The following is a 13,806-nucleotide window of genomic DNA, read 5'->3' on the forward strand; positions in this document are numbered from 1 at the left end:
GTCTTTGCAGGGTCAGGATCTGCCCACATGGAGCTTGGTTGACTTAATTGGGTCTCTGTGCAGGGGATCACTCCAGGCTGAGCAGCTTGCAGAATCAAGGCATAATTTCACATGACACAATGAGTTAACAACACGGTGAGGTGGAGTAAGGAAGACAATGGTTACAGTTAGACAAACTATTGTAGCAATTTTTGTGGGAAGGAGGGATATTATTTGCTGAATAGTTTTTAATAAATATGAATATTGTTTCAGCAGGTGTCACCAGATACCACAATAACACATAGTTTTCCAAGTTCTTTTTCTTCATGTGTGAGCAAATGTTAAGTCTTGGGAAGACATGTTGTGTTGCAGTTATTTGTAGATATGCAAGGTTCTGTGCAGAGGCCATTGTCCTTGGAAAGGGAGCTTTGACTGGAGTCAATTCATGAGGAAGAGTTGCTCACTGAGAGCTGGGCCGATGTTGGGTTGAGACTCCTGAAAGAAGGGATTGCCCTGCATATTGTTTGACCACCTCTGTCCCAGGACTGGTGCATATGAATAAATTCAAAAAGTGATATTTAGAATGTGTTCAGACTCCTCATGACTAATTTCTCCTTTGTTGGAAACTGGACTGGACATTTGCTACTGCTCAGCAGAAAGAAGATGCTAGTGTCAGAAATGGGACACTGGTCTTGGAAGAAAGGGTAACAATATAAAATAACATCTTTCTTTGGCTTACCTCTTATGGACATCAAGTTAGAAGAGGAATTGAATAAAAAGTGTGAGGTGGGCTACTGAGATGCTTCAGGAAGACGTTCAAGACCTCAGTTTGATTTCAATAGAATAAAGTTTGATTTCAATAGAATTACTCCTGATTTACACAGGTGTAAGTGAGAAGAGAATTAAGTGTAAATGACCAGAGAACAGGGCCAATTTCTGCTTTCATAAACCTTGGTATAAATCCAAGCAATTTCCAGTGTGGTGATCACCCAGCTCTTAAAAAAAAAGCCCCCCAAAGTTGCCATGATAAAAACACAGCCCTAATATGAGAACTACAAACTAAAAGGCATTCAATGCAATAGGAAATTAATGAGATTTTTGTAACACCTCCTTTCATATCGCCGCAAATTTTCAATTCTCATAACAGACATGTTGGGCAGCAACTCTGATATTTCCACAGTGGCAAAATGTTTCTTTTCTGACTCCCAGAAAAATGAAATTTATTTATTTAGTCAAGGCATCACATTAGTGAGATCCAGCCTGGGGCCTTGTGCAGGATGGCAATCCAATTGTTATGAACATTTATTGCATAACAGTACAGTATTATGTAGTCACTCTAGCTTGAACCAGAGCTAAGAGCGTTAAACCAAATAGACTTGGTTCAAGGTAGAAGCTTGGCAAATACATACAGCTGACCTAATAATCCTAGGAGCCAAATAGCTCAGGAAATTTACCAAGTCCACTGATGTAGAGTTTTTAAATTCTAATGGGCAGTTCTTTGTCCATTAATGTCAATTGGAGATTTTGCCATTGTCTTCAGTGAGACAAGGATTTTGCCTCATGAAAGGATTACCAGGGAAATTACTAAACTACTAAGCCGGTTGTTCTGGCTCCCCATGTGCAAGTGAGAAGGACCAGCTGATGTTCTGAGTCTCCCAGGGAATGAAAAATAGCCCAGCAGTCCTGTTCCCTGAGTCTCTTGCGGTGAAGAAAAGCCTGGCCATGCTTGATCCCTAGCACCCCCGGGAAGCGAAGTGCAACCTTGTTTCTCTCATTTCATTGAAATACTTCTGCTTTATTTTATTGGTATATGTTTGAAAATTGATGTTTTTTCTGCATTCTTTCTAAAAAATTCCCTTTTAATAAAGTAAAAACTTACAAATAAGAAAAAGGAGAATTCAGACTTTAAACACATTGGTTCACTTTCTTTTTAACTAAAAATTAAAATCTCAGACAGTGAGCCAGAACCTTGGCTAGTATAAATTGGTATAACTCTGTTGAAGTCAGTTGAACCTTGCTGACAACAACTGAGAATTGACATTGTTTGGAATATATAGCAGTTACACAAAGTTAACCTTGGAGAAATAACTTAACAAGTAACTTTGCGAGAAAAGCCCCATTGGCACTAGGGAGGATCACAGTTCCCTTTTATGAAGACTAAAGCGTTAATACTGGGGAGAGATACATATACAGGATTCCTGAGCTAAAAAAAAAACGGATACCAGCTTCACAGAAGTATATTTTTCTTAAAAGATAGAGGTAAACGCAAAACATGACCCTGATCTTGCAAAGACTTACCTGTTTAAAATTATGCATGAGTATTTGCAAGAACTCTACTCATGGCAGGTTTCACTGAAATACGCACTTCAGTATGTGTAGCTTTCCCATAGTGGGGATTCCTTTACTTGAGCGGATTTTGTCTGTTGGTGGTGGGAGTGGCTTAAGGCAGTAATGTATTATGTATTTAGGAACCCATCATAGCTGTTAATTATATATGACACCTCTAGTAACATGGGGAGGGATGCAGACTTCATATTTGAAATAATACATAATAAAAGGCATGTATTTTGACACTGTTCCTCTAATTTATTATAAAAAGGTTATACTTTTTGTTTCAGAGTGCTCTTTAGCTTTTCAGAAGGCTTTGTCTGTGTAACTATAGTGTACTCATTGTGAATAGATAAAGGCAGTGCATACGCGTGTGAGTATAAAATGGAGGCATAATGAATACATAAAGGAGCATATAATACACAGGTTCACATTTCTGTGGCACTCACATGTCTGGATGGCAACATGATCCATATGTATTTGGTGCAGAGGAAGCAGCTAGATTTATTTTCATGCTACAATTTGGGGATTGATGGCGAGGATACACAGCAGGGACAGTTAGGGAACGTATGTGAATGCAGTGACAGTGGGTATGTTAATGTGGATATGAGGAGGTGGTTTATACAGCGGTGACAGGGGGTATATCAGTGGAGGGACAGGGGAGGGGCTACAGGACAGAGACAGTGGGTATGTCAGTGGATAGTCAGGGGGTATATAGCAGTGACAAGGGTACATCAGTGGAGGGTAGGGGGTATACAGCAGTGCCTGTGGATATATCAGTGGGGTACGGGGAAAGGGGCTATAGGGCAGTGACAGTATCTATGTCAGTGGAGGTAGGAGGGGGCTATAGGGCAGTATCAGTGGGTATGTCAGTTGGGGCTATAGGGCATTGCTGGTGGGTATGTCAATGGGTATGTCAGCGGAGGCTTAGGGCAGTGCCATTGGGGGCATAGGAGGAGGCTATAGGGCATTATCAGTGGATATGTCAGTGGGGAATAGCAGGGGGGTATAAGGCAGTGCCAGTGGGTATGTCAGTGGGGGGGCAGGGCAGGGACTATAGGCAGTGCCAGTGGGGGTGGGGAGTGGGCTATAGAGCAGTGACAATGAGCATGTCAGTGCAGGGGTAGGAGGGGGCTCTAGGGCAGTGCCAGTGGGGTTAGTGGGGAGGGGGCTCTAGGGCAGTGCCAGTGAGGGTTAGCGGGGAGGGGGCTCTAGGGCAGTGCCAGTGGGGGTTAGAGGGGAGGGGGCTATAGGCAGTGCCAGTGGGCTTAGCGGGGAGGGGGCTCTAGTGCAGTGCCAGTGGGGGTTAGTGGGGAGGGGGCTCTTGGCAGTGCCAGTGGGATTAGCAGGGAGGGGGCTCTAGGGCAGCGCCAGTGGGGTTAGCGGGGAGGGGGCTCTAGGGCAGTGCCAGTGGGGTTAGCGGGGAGGGGGCTCTAGGCAGTGCCAGTGGGGTTTAGCGGGGGGGGGGCTATAGGCAGTGGCAGTGTGGTTAGCGGGGAGGGGGCTCTAGGGCAGTGCCAGTGGGGTTAGCGGGGGGGGCTATAGGCAGTGCCAGTGGGGTTAGCGGGGAGGGGGCTATAGGCAGTGCCAGTGGGGTTAGTGGGGGGGGCTCTAGGCAGTGCCAGTGGGGTTAGTGGGGGGGGGCTATAGGCAGTGCCAGTGGGGTTTAGCGGGGGGGGGCTATAGGCAGTGGCAGTGTGGTTAGCGGGGAGGGGGCTCTAGGGCAGTGCCAGTGGGGTTAGCGGGGGGGGGGCTATAGGCAGTGACCATGGGGTTAGCGGGGGGGGGCTATAGGCAGTGCCAGTGGGATTAGCGGGGAGGGGGCTATAGGCAGTGCCAGTGGGGTTAGTGGGGGGGGGCTCTAGGCAGTGCCAGTGGGGTTAGCGGGGAGGGGGCTCTAGGGCAGTGCCAGTGGGGTTAGCGGGGGGGGGGCTATAGGCAGTGACCATGGGGTTAGCGGGGGGGGGGGGCTATAGGCAGTGCCAGTGGGGTTAGCGGGGAGGGGGCTATAGGCAGTGCCAGTGGGGTTAGTGGGGGGGGGCTCTAGGCAGTGCCAGTGGGGTTAGCGGGGAGGGGGCTCTAGGGCAGTGCCAGTGGGGTTAGCGGGGGGGGGGGGCTATAGGCAGTGACCATGGGGTTAGCGGGGGGGGGGGGGCTATAGGCAGTGCCAGTGGGGTTAGCGGGGAGGGGGCTATAGGCAGTGCCAGTGGGGTTAGTGGGGGGGGGCTCTAGGCAGTGCCAGTGGGGTTAGCGGGGAGGGGGCTCTAGGGCAGTACCAGTGAGGTTAGCGGGGAGGTGACACGCAGCTCCCCCACACTGCCCCGTGCAGGCGGCGCCGGCCCGTTCACACGGAGCCCGCGGGTCCCCAGCCACGGGGCCGACGGCGGCGGTGGAATTGCGCCCCCCCCCCCCCCCAGTTCCCCACAGCACATGACCCGGAACGCGGGCCTGGCGCTCCCGGGAGCTGAGCGCGCGGGGCTGTGGCGAGGCGCGGGCGGGCAGCGAGGAGCCCTGCCGGAGCCGCCGCGCCCCGCTCCCGGCCGGGGGAGCCACTCAGGAGGAGGAGCCGCCAGCAGCAGCATCAGCCCAGATGCGCAGCGAGGCGGCCGGGCAGGTAAGGCACAGCTGGCTCGGGCTCTCTATGCCCAGCATCGCGCCGCCGAGCTCGCCGGGCGCTCGGGAAGGAGCCGCTGAGCAGAAGAGTTTCTCGCTCTGCCTCCCTTGAACAACCCTCCGGCTCTTGCCCGCCAGCCCCGGGACAGCGGCGCATCAGCGAATCCTCTCGTGCATGTCTGTAGATTTGACAACGTCTCAGTCAGATGCAAGCCCGCTTTTAAAACTTTGCAGCGGGCTCGTGTTCCCACAGGCGTTCGTGCGCGGTACTGGGCTTTTCAAAACACTTGTATCGCAAGTAACAAATTATGATAAGGATGAAATTGTGATACTTCGGGGGAATTTTAACCGACCCCGTTAGACTTTTAGCCATTCCAGCTGCTTAACTTTTTAAGTAGGTCTATTATTGCTACCGCGTGCAAACAGAGTGGCAGCTTTGATGGCCAGCTGGTGCATGCAGATATTTTAGGGAATGGTTATTTCGTATGTAGCCTTGGTTAATGGTCATTCTTAAGTACAAAACATGCACAACTTTCTCCTCCTCTCTAAAGTCTCTGTGGAGTTGTTTCCATATAGTTGGCATCCAGCTCTTTACCTCAGAAAAGTAGAAGGCTAACATCTCCAGTTCTGTATGGGAGAGGTGCTATGATGCTGGATAAAGTGTATGAGTTACTGGGTTGCGGTATGCTTAATTTGCCCTTTTTTTTCTTTCTTTCTTTTATGACTCATCAAATGTTGTCTGAGAGACAGGTGATGATGATGATGCTAAAATGCTAAAGACAATATTCCCCTGGATAGTTGCAAAGAAGGCACATATAGTTACAATCCCAAATTTCAAAGCAACTGGATCTTACGTTGATGTCTCATTATGGTAATAAATAAATCTTAGCATGAAACATGACCCTTTAGGGAATGTAATTTTAAAATTTTAGGACATATCTACAGCCCTTTCAAGTCAATGGGAGTTTTTCCATTGACTTTAATGGGATTTGGATCAAGCCCTTAATGATCAATCAAATTCCAATTGGTGTGAAACCAATGCAAGGTAAACATATTTCAAGGATCATTATTATTTATTATTAACCAGATGTATATCCTGCTTGGCTACTTCAGTCTCTTTTTTAAGCTCTATCTGAGATGGACGCTTTGCTCTGAGCAAGTGAGGGCAGGAATGTCCCCTTGAATCTGTAAGGAAATTATATGAAAGAAATACACTTAAAAACTGGGTTGGCCCATTTCCCTCAACTGGGCTGTCTTCTCTTCACCTTTGCTGTGTCTTTTAACACAGGAGACCGTGGGCTGCTACTGGCAGCTGCAGGATGAAGTCGCCTCCCTGCTGCATGTCCCTTTCTTCCCAGACAACCGGACAGGAGCCAGGGGACAGCACATCGCTGGGTTCCCTGGAGTCCAGCGTCTTCTGCAGTGAGGAGGAGCAGGGGCCCTTGCTGCAGAAAGTTGACCCCACCTTAGACTGTTTCACCATCAATGTGGGAGGCAGCCGCTTCGTACTGTCCCAGCAAACTCTGTCTTGCTACCCAGACACCCGGCTCGGCAAGCTGGCCATGGTGGTGTCCGCTGCCCGGGATGTAGCCTCTAGCCTCCTGGAGCTCTGCGACGATGCCAACCTGGTGGAGAACGAATATTTTTTCGACCGGAGCTCACAGGCATTTCGCTACATCCTGAATTACTACCAGACAGGAAGGTTGCATGTGATGGAGCAGCTGTGCGCCCTCTCCTTCCTGCAGGAGATCCAGTACTGGGGTCTGGACGAGCTCAGCATTGACTCCTGCTGCAGAGACAGGTGAGCACTGGGAAAAGGAGGAAAATAATAATGTGGGCTGGATGCTCTCACTATCAACTCCTGCTGCAGAGACAGGCAGGCCCTGGGTTGTGAAGGGAAGAGATCCAGCAGTGTGGGTTGGAGGAATTCAGCATCAGCTGCTCTTACGGGGTAGATGGGTGCTGGGGAAGGAGCTGAGCTGCACAAACTCAGCACCAACTCCCACTACATGGACAAGTGGATATTAGACGGGGGAGGGAAAAGGTTGGAAGAGATCAGTGATGACTCTTACTAGAGGGCAGGTTGGCACTGGGGGGGCAGGATGATGAGATTCAGTATTGGAACAGTGGCTGGGCAAATGCTGCATCGACTTCCTCTAAAGGGACAGGGTGGCACTGGGAGTTCTGGGTGGGAGGAGGAAGAGACAGAAGGAAATCACTGGGGGGGACAGGCTGAGGCAGAAGTGACAGCAGATGAAAATGTTAAATAGGGACAAGGAGAAGGCAGAGAAGATGGACATCTGTGACGTTTGTGCTAGGATATTTTTATTCTTTTGATTCTATTAGTTGTGGTTAATTTTGGTTCCTGGTTTATTTGTTAATATTGAAGTGTGGGGTGTTCTAAAAATGATAAATAAAAAATCCAAAATACTTACATTAAAATCATTGTAATCAGATGAATGCGATGCAAAAACCAGTGCACACCTGCACTGCCTGACAGTCCAACAGTATCTATTCCAGAATGGCTTCAAGGTGCTATTCAATTTCACTGATTTTTTTAATAGATTTTCAGGCCAGAAAGGATCATTATGGTCTGACCTGCATAACACAGGCCATAGAATCACATCTAGTAATTCCTGAATCATGCCCTTATCCTGTGTCTGAGCTAGAGCATATTTTTAGATAGCCTTCCAACCTTGATTTAAAGACTGATGAAAATCCACCACATCCCTTGGCATGAGGCTTGACTATCAACAGCAATCAATAAATGTAGTGACTACCAGCATGTACATATGAAAAGAAGGATTGTCTCATGTTTCTTGGTAATCTCCTTGTTTGAAGAAAATGTTCTATAAATATGGCCTTGATTCAGCAAAGCATTTAGCACATGCTTAAAATCCATAGTAACTACTCAATAAAGATGGTTAATTGCTTTGCTGAATCAGGACCTAAGTGTTTAAATAAGGTGCAAATAACAGGTATAATAAAATACGTTCTTGAGCTAATTGTATGTTTTGGACAAACCTTTGTATAAAGGATTATATACCTCCCTTCTAAGCATTGCAACGGTAAGCAATGTAATAAAAAATAAGTACAATATTATTAGTAAAAATGACAAGATGGTTGAGAATCATAGGGCCTGATTCTGCCAGCCTTACATGAGCATCCCCTACTCTCACAGTTAGTCTCACTGACGTTAAGAGTAGAATCATAGAATCATAGTACTGGAAGGGACCTCGAGAGGTGATCTAGTCCAGTCCCCTGCACTCATGGCAGGACTAAGTATTATCTAGACCATCCCTGACAGGTGTTTGTCTAACCTGCTCTTAAAAACCTCCAATGACAGAGATTCCACACCTCCCTAGGCAACTTATTCCAGTGCTTAACCACTCTGACAATTAGGAAGTGTTTTCCTAATGGGCAACCTAAATCACCCTTGCTGCAATTTAGGCCCATGGCTTCTTGCCTTTTCTCAGACGTTAAGGAGAACAATTTTTCTCCCTCCTCCTTGTAACAACCTTTTATGTACTTGAAAACTGTTATCATGTCCAATCTCTCTCTCTCTCTCTCTCTCTTTCCCCCAGTGTGTGTGTGTGTGTGTGTGTGTGTATATATATATATATATGTATATATATATGGGAGAGGGAGCGAGAGAGGGAGGGAGGGGAAGAGAACACTCACATATCTAAAGCTTTGTGGTATCAAGCACATATTTATATCTTTGTTCTGGCATAATTTCCCAAACTGTAGGCCTGATCTTGGCGCATTCAAAGCTCTCACTGATATGAATGAGCACCACAGGAACATAATGGCTGTGTGGATGTGCTCTATGGCCCTAACTCAACAAAGCACTTTATCACATGCTTGAAGTTAAGGATGAGCTTATGTCCTTTGCTGTATCAGGACGTATCAAATTCCCTTTAAGAAGATTTACTCTGGTTGCAGGGTTTTTTCATGTGAAAGGCAGTTTCCATAATAGTGCAAAAATTGTTATTCAAGGTTTATATTTTGGGTTGGATTCCCTGCGCAGGTACTTCAGGAGGAAGGAACTGAGTGAAGCCTTGGATATCAAGAAAGATGCAGAAGAGCTGGATGCCCAGGATGAGGAAGAGGATTTCTCTGGGAGTCTCTGTCCCAATGTCAGGCAGAGGCTCTGGGAGATGCTGGAGAAGCCTCGCTCTTCTGTAGCTGCCAGGACTTTTGGCACCCTCTCTATGGCCTTTGTTGTCGTGTCCATTGCCAACATGGCCTTGATTTCTGTGGAGCTGAGCTGGTTGGCGCCCCCACTACTGGACGCCCTGGAGTATGTGTGCATTGTCTGGTTCACAGCAGAGTTTGCCCTGCGGCTCCTGTGCACACGGGATCGGTGGAGCTTCCTGAGGAGCGTGGCGAACATCATCGACCTGCTGGCCATTTTACCCTTCTACATCACCCTGCTGGTAGAGAGCATGTGCGGTGGGGAGAGCTCTCAAGAGCTGGAGAATGTGGGGCGCATCGTCCAGGTGCTGAGGCTGCTCAGAGCTCTGCGTATGCTGAAGCTGGGCAGACATTCCACAGGTACCTTTAGCTCATGGATTTAACACAGTATTGGTTTTAGCGTTTTACAGGCCATAAGAGGTCAAAAGAAATTAACCAAGCAAGTTAAATGTACAGACACATAGTAACCCTTACAGATTATCCAGGGTGCTGTTGCCACAGTAATAAAACTGAATCTGCATAGAAGGGATAGAAGGAAATGACCTGTTGGTCAAAAACACTAGGTACATACTCAAGGTGGCTAGTCCCCCACTTCTGCCACTGCAATTTTAGTGCACTAGGTAGCAGAGATAGCATGGGAATGGAATGACACCTGCAGGTCGAAGTGTAGCAGACCCTATGACAGCTCCTAGTGGCAATTCCCCAGGTTTGTAATGACGATTGTTGACATCAGAGAACTTCACTTTGAATTTTGGGGTCACACCTTTCTATCTTTCATATGTTTATTTAAAAACCATTCAGGAAATTATTATCCTATTGGTTTAGCATCACCTGTCTCTCTCCCATATAGAGTTTAGTGATTTCTTGTCATAGAAAGGAAAAAGTTGAATTAATCTTATCAAAACCTGATAACTCTCCTAGTCTGAGAGTGAAGTATCACTTCACCATTAAAACTGAAAATAGTAGTCCATTTCTTTAGCATACAGAATTAGATGCCACTTAACTACACATGTAAGCAGCTCAAAACAGCTTAAATGCCGTAGTGTTAATTGTATAGTTTTTGATATTTAAGTTTTACCAGTCACCCAGGCTCAGAGCAGTAAATCAAAAACTGCAGCTCACTATAATTTGAATGTTGTCGGAAACAGTTCTCGTCTTCTGGCAGAGCAAGGTGTTAACATAAACCTAGTAAACCAGAATGGAAATATACACTATACAGATCTGGAGCCTGCTTCCTGTTAGTTAAAGATGACAAAATGGTGAGGGTTTTTCATTTTGATTCTAACGTATACATAAACATAGTCATTAATATGGAAAGTTCTGCACACAGAGGGGATCATCCATAATCACATCTCTCCCTCCCACCTAGAAGTCAAGTCACCTACCTGTATGGCATCATCCTTGGGATATTGAAGTTGGGATCCACTCCAGGGGAATGGATGAGGGCGGGGCAGGTTGGGGGAAGGGACGGGGTAGCCCTGCTCTGCGTAGTGGGGTGTGACTGAGGAATGCTCACTATGCTCTGCACATTTTGTGAAGAAATGGCAGATCCAAACTATTCCTGTGGGTGGGGGTGATAAAGACATATAGGACACAAAACTATGCCTCTGCAAAGGCCGAGGGAAGGGAAGGGATGTGGTCATAAAGGGGACATAAAGCAGGCTGTGTGGGCTGAGCAGTTGGATTTGATATATCTATTCGACCTAGCACTTCCCTGGCACAGCCCTAGTGGCACACAGGGCCAGGGCCACTGCTCTGCCTCACTTAGACTCACCGTTACTGGCACGCCTTGTGCTACTGGCAGTGCTACCAAGACTCACTCCTTGCACTCCCCAGCACCTACAGAGAAGTTATTGCAGCCCTCCGCACAAGAGGAAAGCAGGACTCCCTATGGCCTTTCTGCTAAACCTCAATGTGCTTGTGCTGGAGCAACCGTGGTTTGCCTTGGCCATATAAATAATTTGAAAAGAATTGCTTTCATATGGTAAGAAATTAAAAAACCTGCACAGCCACTGACACCCACTGATCACTGAGAACATGCTTATTGTGTGCCCTATAACTTGTGTTTGGCTAAAGCATATCTTCCAGAAACGCATCCGTCCTTGAACTGAAGACATCAAGAGATGAAGAATCTACCACTTCCCTTCATAGTTTTGTCCAATAACTAATCACCCTCACTGTAAAAATGTGTGCCTTCTTTCCAATTTGAAGTTGTCTGGCTTTGACTTGCAGCCACTGGTTCTTCTTATGCCTTTCTCTGCCAGATTAAAAAGCCATTTAGTACCTAGTGTTTGCTCCCTACGAAGATACTTATACATTGCAATCAAGTCACCACTTGATCTTCTATTTGCTAAATGAAACAGGTTGAGCTCTTTACGTCTGTAAGGCATTTTTTCCAGCCCTCAGATAATTTTAGTGGCTTATTTCTGTATCCTCTCCAATTTTTCAGCATCTTTTTTTAGAATATGGACACCAGAACTATGTACAGTATTCCAGTATCAGTCTCATCTCTAGGTAGAGTGGAGGAAAAGAAAAATTCTCCAAAAACCAAAGAGCCCAATTGCACTCTCTGAGGTGCATGCACCAAACCAAGGGCTTTGTGTGTGCACTGGCAAACAGAGATTGGCCCAAAAGTAACAAGAAATCTTAAACATATTTATGTCTCAACCTCCCAGAGACTCCAATGGCTGGCTGAGACATGCAAAAATGTATGAGTTCAACCTTAGTTTCCAACATTATTTGGTTTAGTTGGAGCTCAGTGGGGGTAATTTATAAGCATTGCATTTCTCCCCTTCAAAAATAAAAACAATATTCATTATTTAAAAAATTAGTGGGAGAAACACTTTGTCAGAATTCATAACATCCTCAGTGATCAAGAAGATATAATACAGAGATCCAAGTTATCATAACTGGCTTTAGAGGATGCCTTGTTTTGTGGATATATTTTGTTTTTAATTTGTGTGCATGTGGCATTTCTTCCTTTGCACTGTTATTGTATTTGCTTTTTCACCCCCGCACTGGCCAGCCAAGGGGCACTGCATACCCTGGGGGGGGGGGCAAAGAGCTACCACACGTGCACACTTGTCTTTGTCCTGTGCAAGTCTCTGCACACTCATGCTCCCTTACCCTACCCACCCAGCTTTTGAATAGGGGTGCAAGTGAGGCTAAGGGGTTTGTAAAGTTGGACAAAGGTGATCTCCTTATGCCTAGATCCCAGTCCCCCAAATTGAATGGATCATTTCCCTTATAACAAGTTACTCCTACAACATTGTAACTGAAGGGATGTACCTGGCAGAGCTGGCAGTAACCAGCATAAGAGAGGAAGGCATGAGATGTGTATCTCCCACTCCTGTCTTTGCCCATCTTCCCCCTCACTCTAATATGATTCAAGATCAGCCCCTTATTCATCTTATTCATTTTAATTTCAAAATAGGGACCATAAATCAGAGACCTCTGTGTTTTATTTCTTGAATAATCATGTTTTCCCATTGGTTCTCCAAACAGCATTGCCTTCTCATAAAGGCATTCCTGAGGCAGAAACATAAAACGCAAAGTGTCTAGCTTTCAGAACAAGTGCTTCTTAACAGAGGTGTGAAGACAGTTACATGGATCAACATACTGACAACATTTCTTGTGTTCCAGGCTTGCGATCTCTTGGGATGACTATTGCACAATGCTACGAGGAGGTTGGCCTGCTGCTGCTTTTTCTCTCTGTGGGAATATCTATATTTTCCACGGTGGAGTATTTTGTTGAACAAGGTGTCCCTGGCACAACTTTCACAAGTGTGCCCTGTGCATGGTGGTGGGCAACAACTTCCATGACAACCGTTGGTTATGGCGACATTAGACCAGACACTACCACTGGCAAGGTAGTGGCCTTTATGTGTATATTATCGGGAATATTGGTCTTGGCTTTGCCTATAGCTATAATAAATGACCGTTTTTCTGCTTGTTATTTTACGCTGAAGATAAAGGAGGCTGCTCTTCGACAGCGTGAAGCTTTAAAGAAGCTCACAAAGAACACATCCACTGACTCAAATATCAATGTTAATTTGCGAGACATATATGCTCGCAGTATCATGGATATGTTACGGTTAAGAAGCAGAGAGAGAGCAAGCACCAGGAGCAGTGGTGGAGATGATTTTTGGTTTTGACTTCATAAAGCCTTGTATAACATACAGACAACTTCAAGGTGTAGTAGTGAATGGTAGGACATCTGTCATTTTACATTATTCACTCTTAGCATATTTGCTCTCCAATTTGCAATTTTATTGTCTTGGTGCATTTAAGATAACTAGTGTAGGCCAAAGGCATAACTCAAAACCTGGGAACTCCCAAGGGGCTTTGAAACTAATTTTCACAATTGGTTCTTGAACTGGAAAAATATAGGGACCCATCAAAGTAAAATAGTGATCCAAATATTTGTCTATGAATCTTATGTTTTTGCTAACATAGAGTAATAAAGTTTTACACCCTCTCCCCCCTGCCCCACAAAAAAGGGGGGAGGCTTTTGGTGGAAAGAATGAGGGAATTAAAAATACTTGAAAAGAAAGAAGCTTACGGAGGAAAGCACTGGCAACATTTATGATGGCTTTTATATTATGTATTATTGTTTGTAGACATAAACAAGAGTCAAGGGGCTGATCCTTGTCCCCATTCTGGCCTCCATCTGCTGCATCATCAGTGGCA

The 13,806-nt window shown here is 46.0% G+C and overlaps 1 protein-coding gene across 1 annotated transcript; it reads left to right on the forward strand.

Annotated features, from left to right (window-relative positions):
- The first annotated feature begins 4,905 nt into the window (after positions 1-4,905).
- On the forward strand, positions 4,906-13,271 carry KCNV1 (potassium voltage-gated channel modifier subfamily V member 1). The gene is made up of 4 exons (XM_074942976.1): positions 4,906-4,921; positions 6,209-6,721; positions 8,951-9,477; positions 12,760-13,271. Exons 2-4 carry the CDS (start codon positions 6,240-6,242, stop codon positions 13,269-13,271), a joined length of 1,521 nt encoding a protein of 506 aa, XP_074799077.1. The 5' UTR covers positions 4,906-4,921; positions 6,209-6,239.
- The last annotated feature ends 535 nt before the right edge of the window (positions 13,272-13,806 follow it).

This window comes from Natator depressus, chromosome 2, assembly GCF_965152275.1.
Source record: "Natator depressus isolate rNatDep1 chromosome 2, rNatDep2.hap1, whole genome shotgun sequence".
NCBI lineage: Eukaryota > Metazoa > Chordata > Testudines > Cheloniidae > Natator > Natator depressus.

Bases quoted from the DNA above. Each gene is read 5' to 3' on its own strand.
- KCNV1 (XM_074942976.1), top strand. From the start codon at position 6,240: ATGAAGTCGCCTCCCTGCTGCATGTCCCTTTCTTCCCAGACAACCGGA. The intron at 6,722-8,950 runs GTGAGCACTGGG...TTCCCTGCGCAG, and splicing joins GACTCCTGCTGCAGAGACAG to GTACTTCAGGAGGAAGGAAC. The intron at 9,478-12,759 runs GTACCTTTAGCT...CTTGTGTTCCAG, and splicing joins GCTGGGCAGACATTCCACAG to GCTTGCGATCTCTTGGGATG.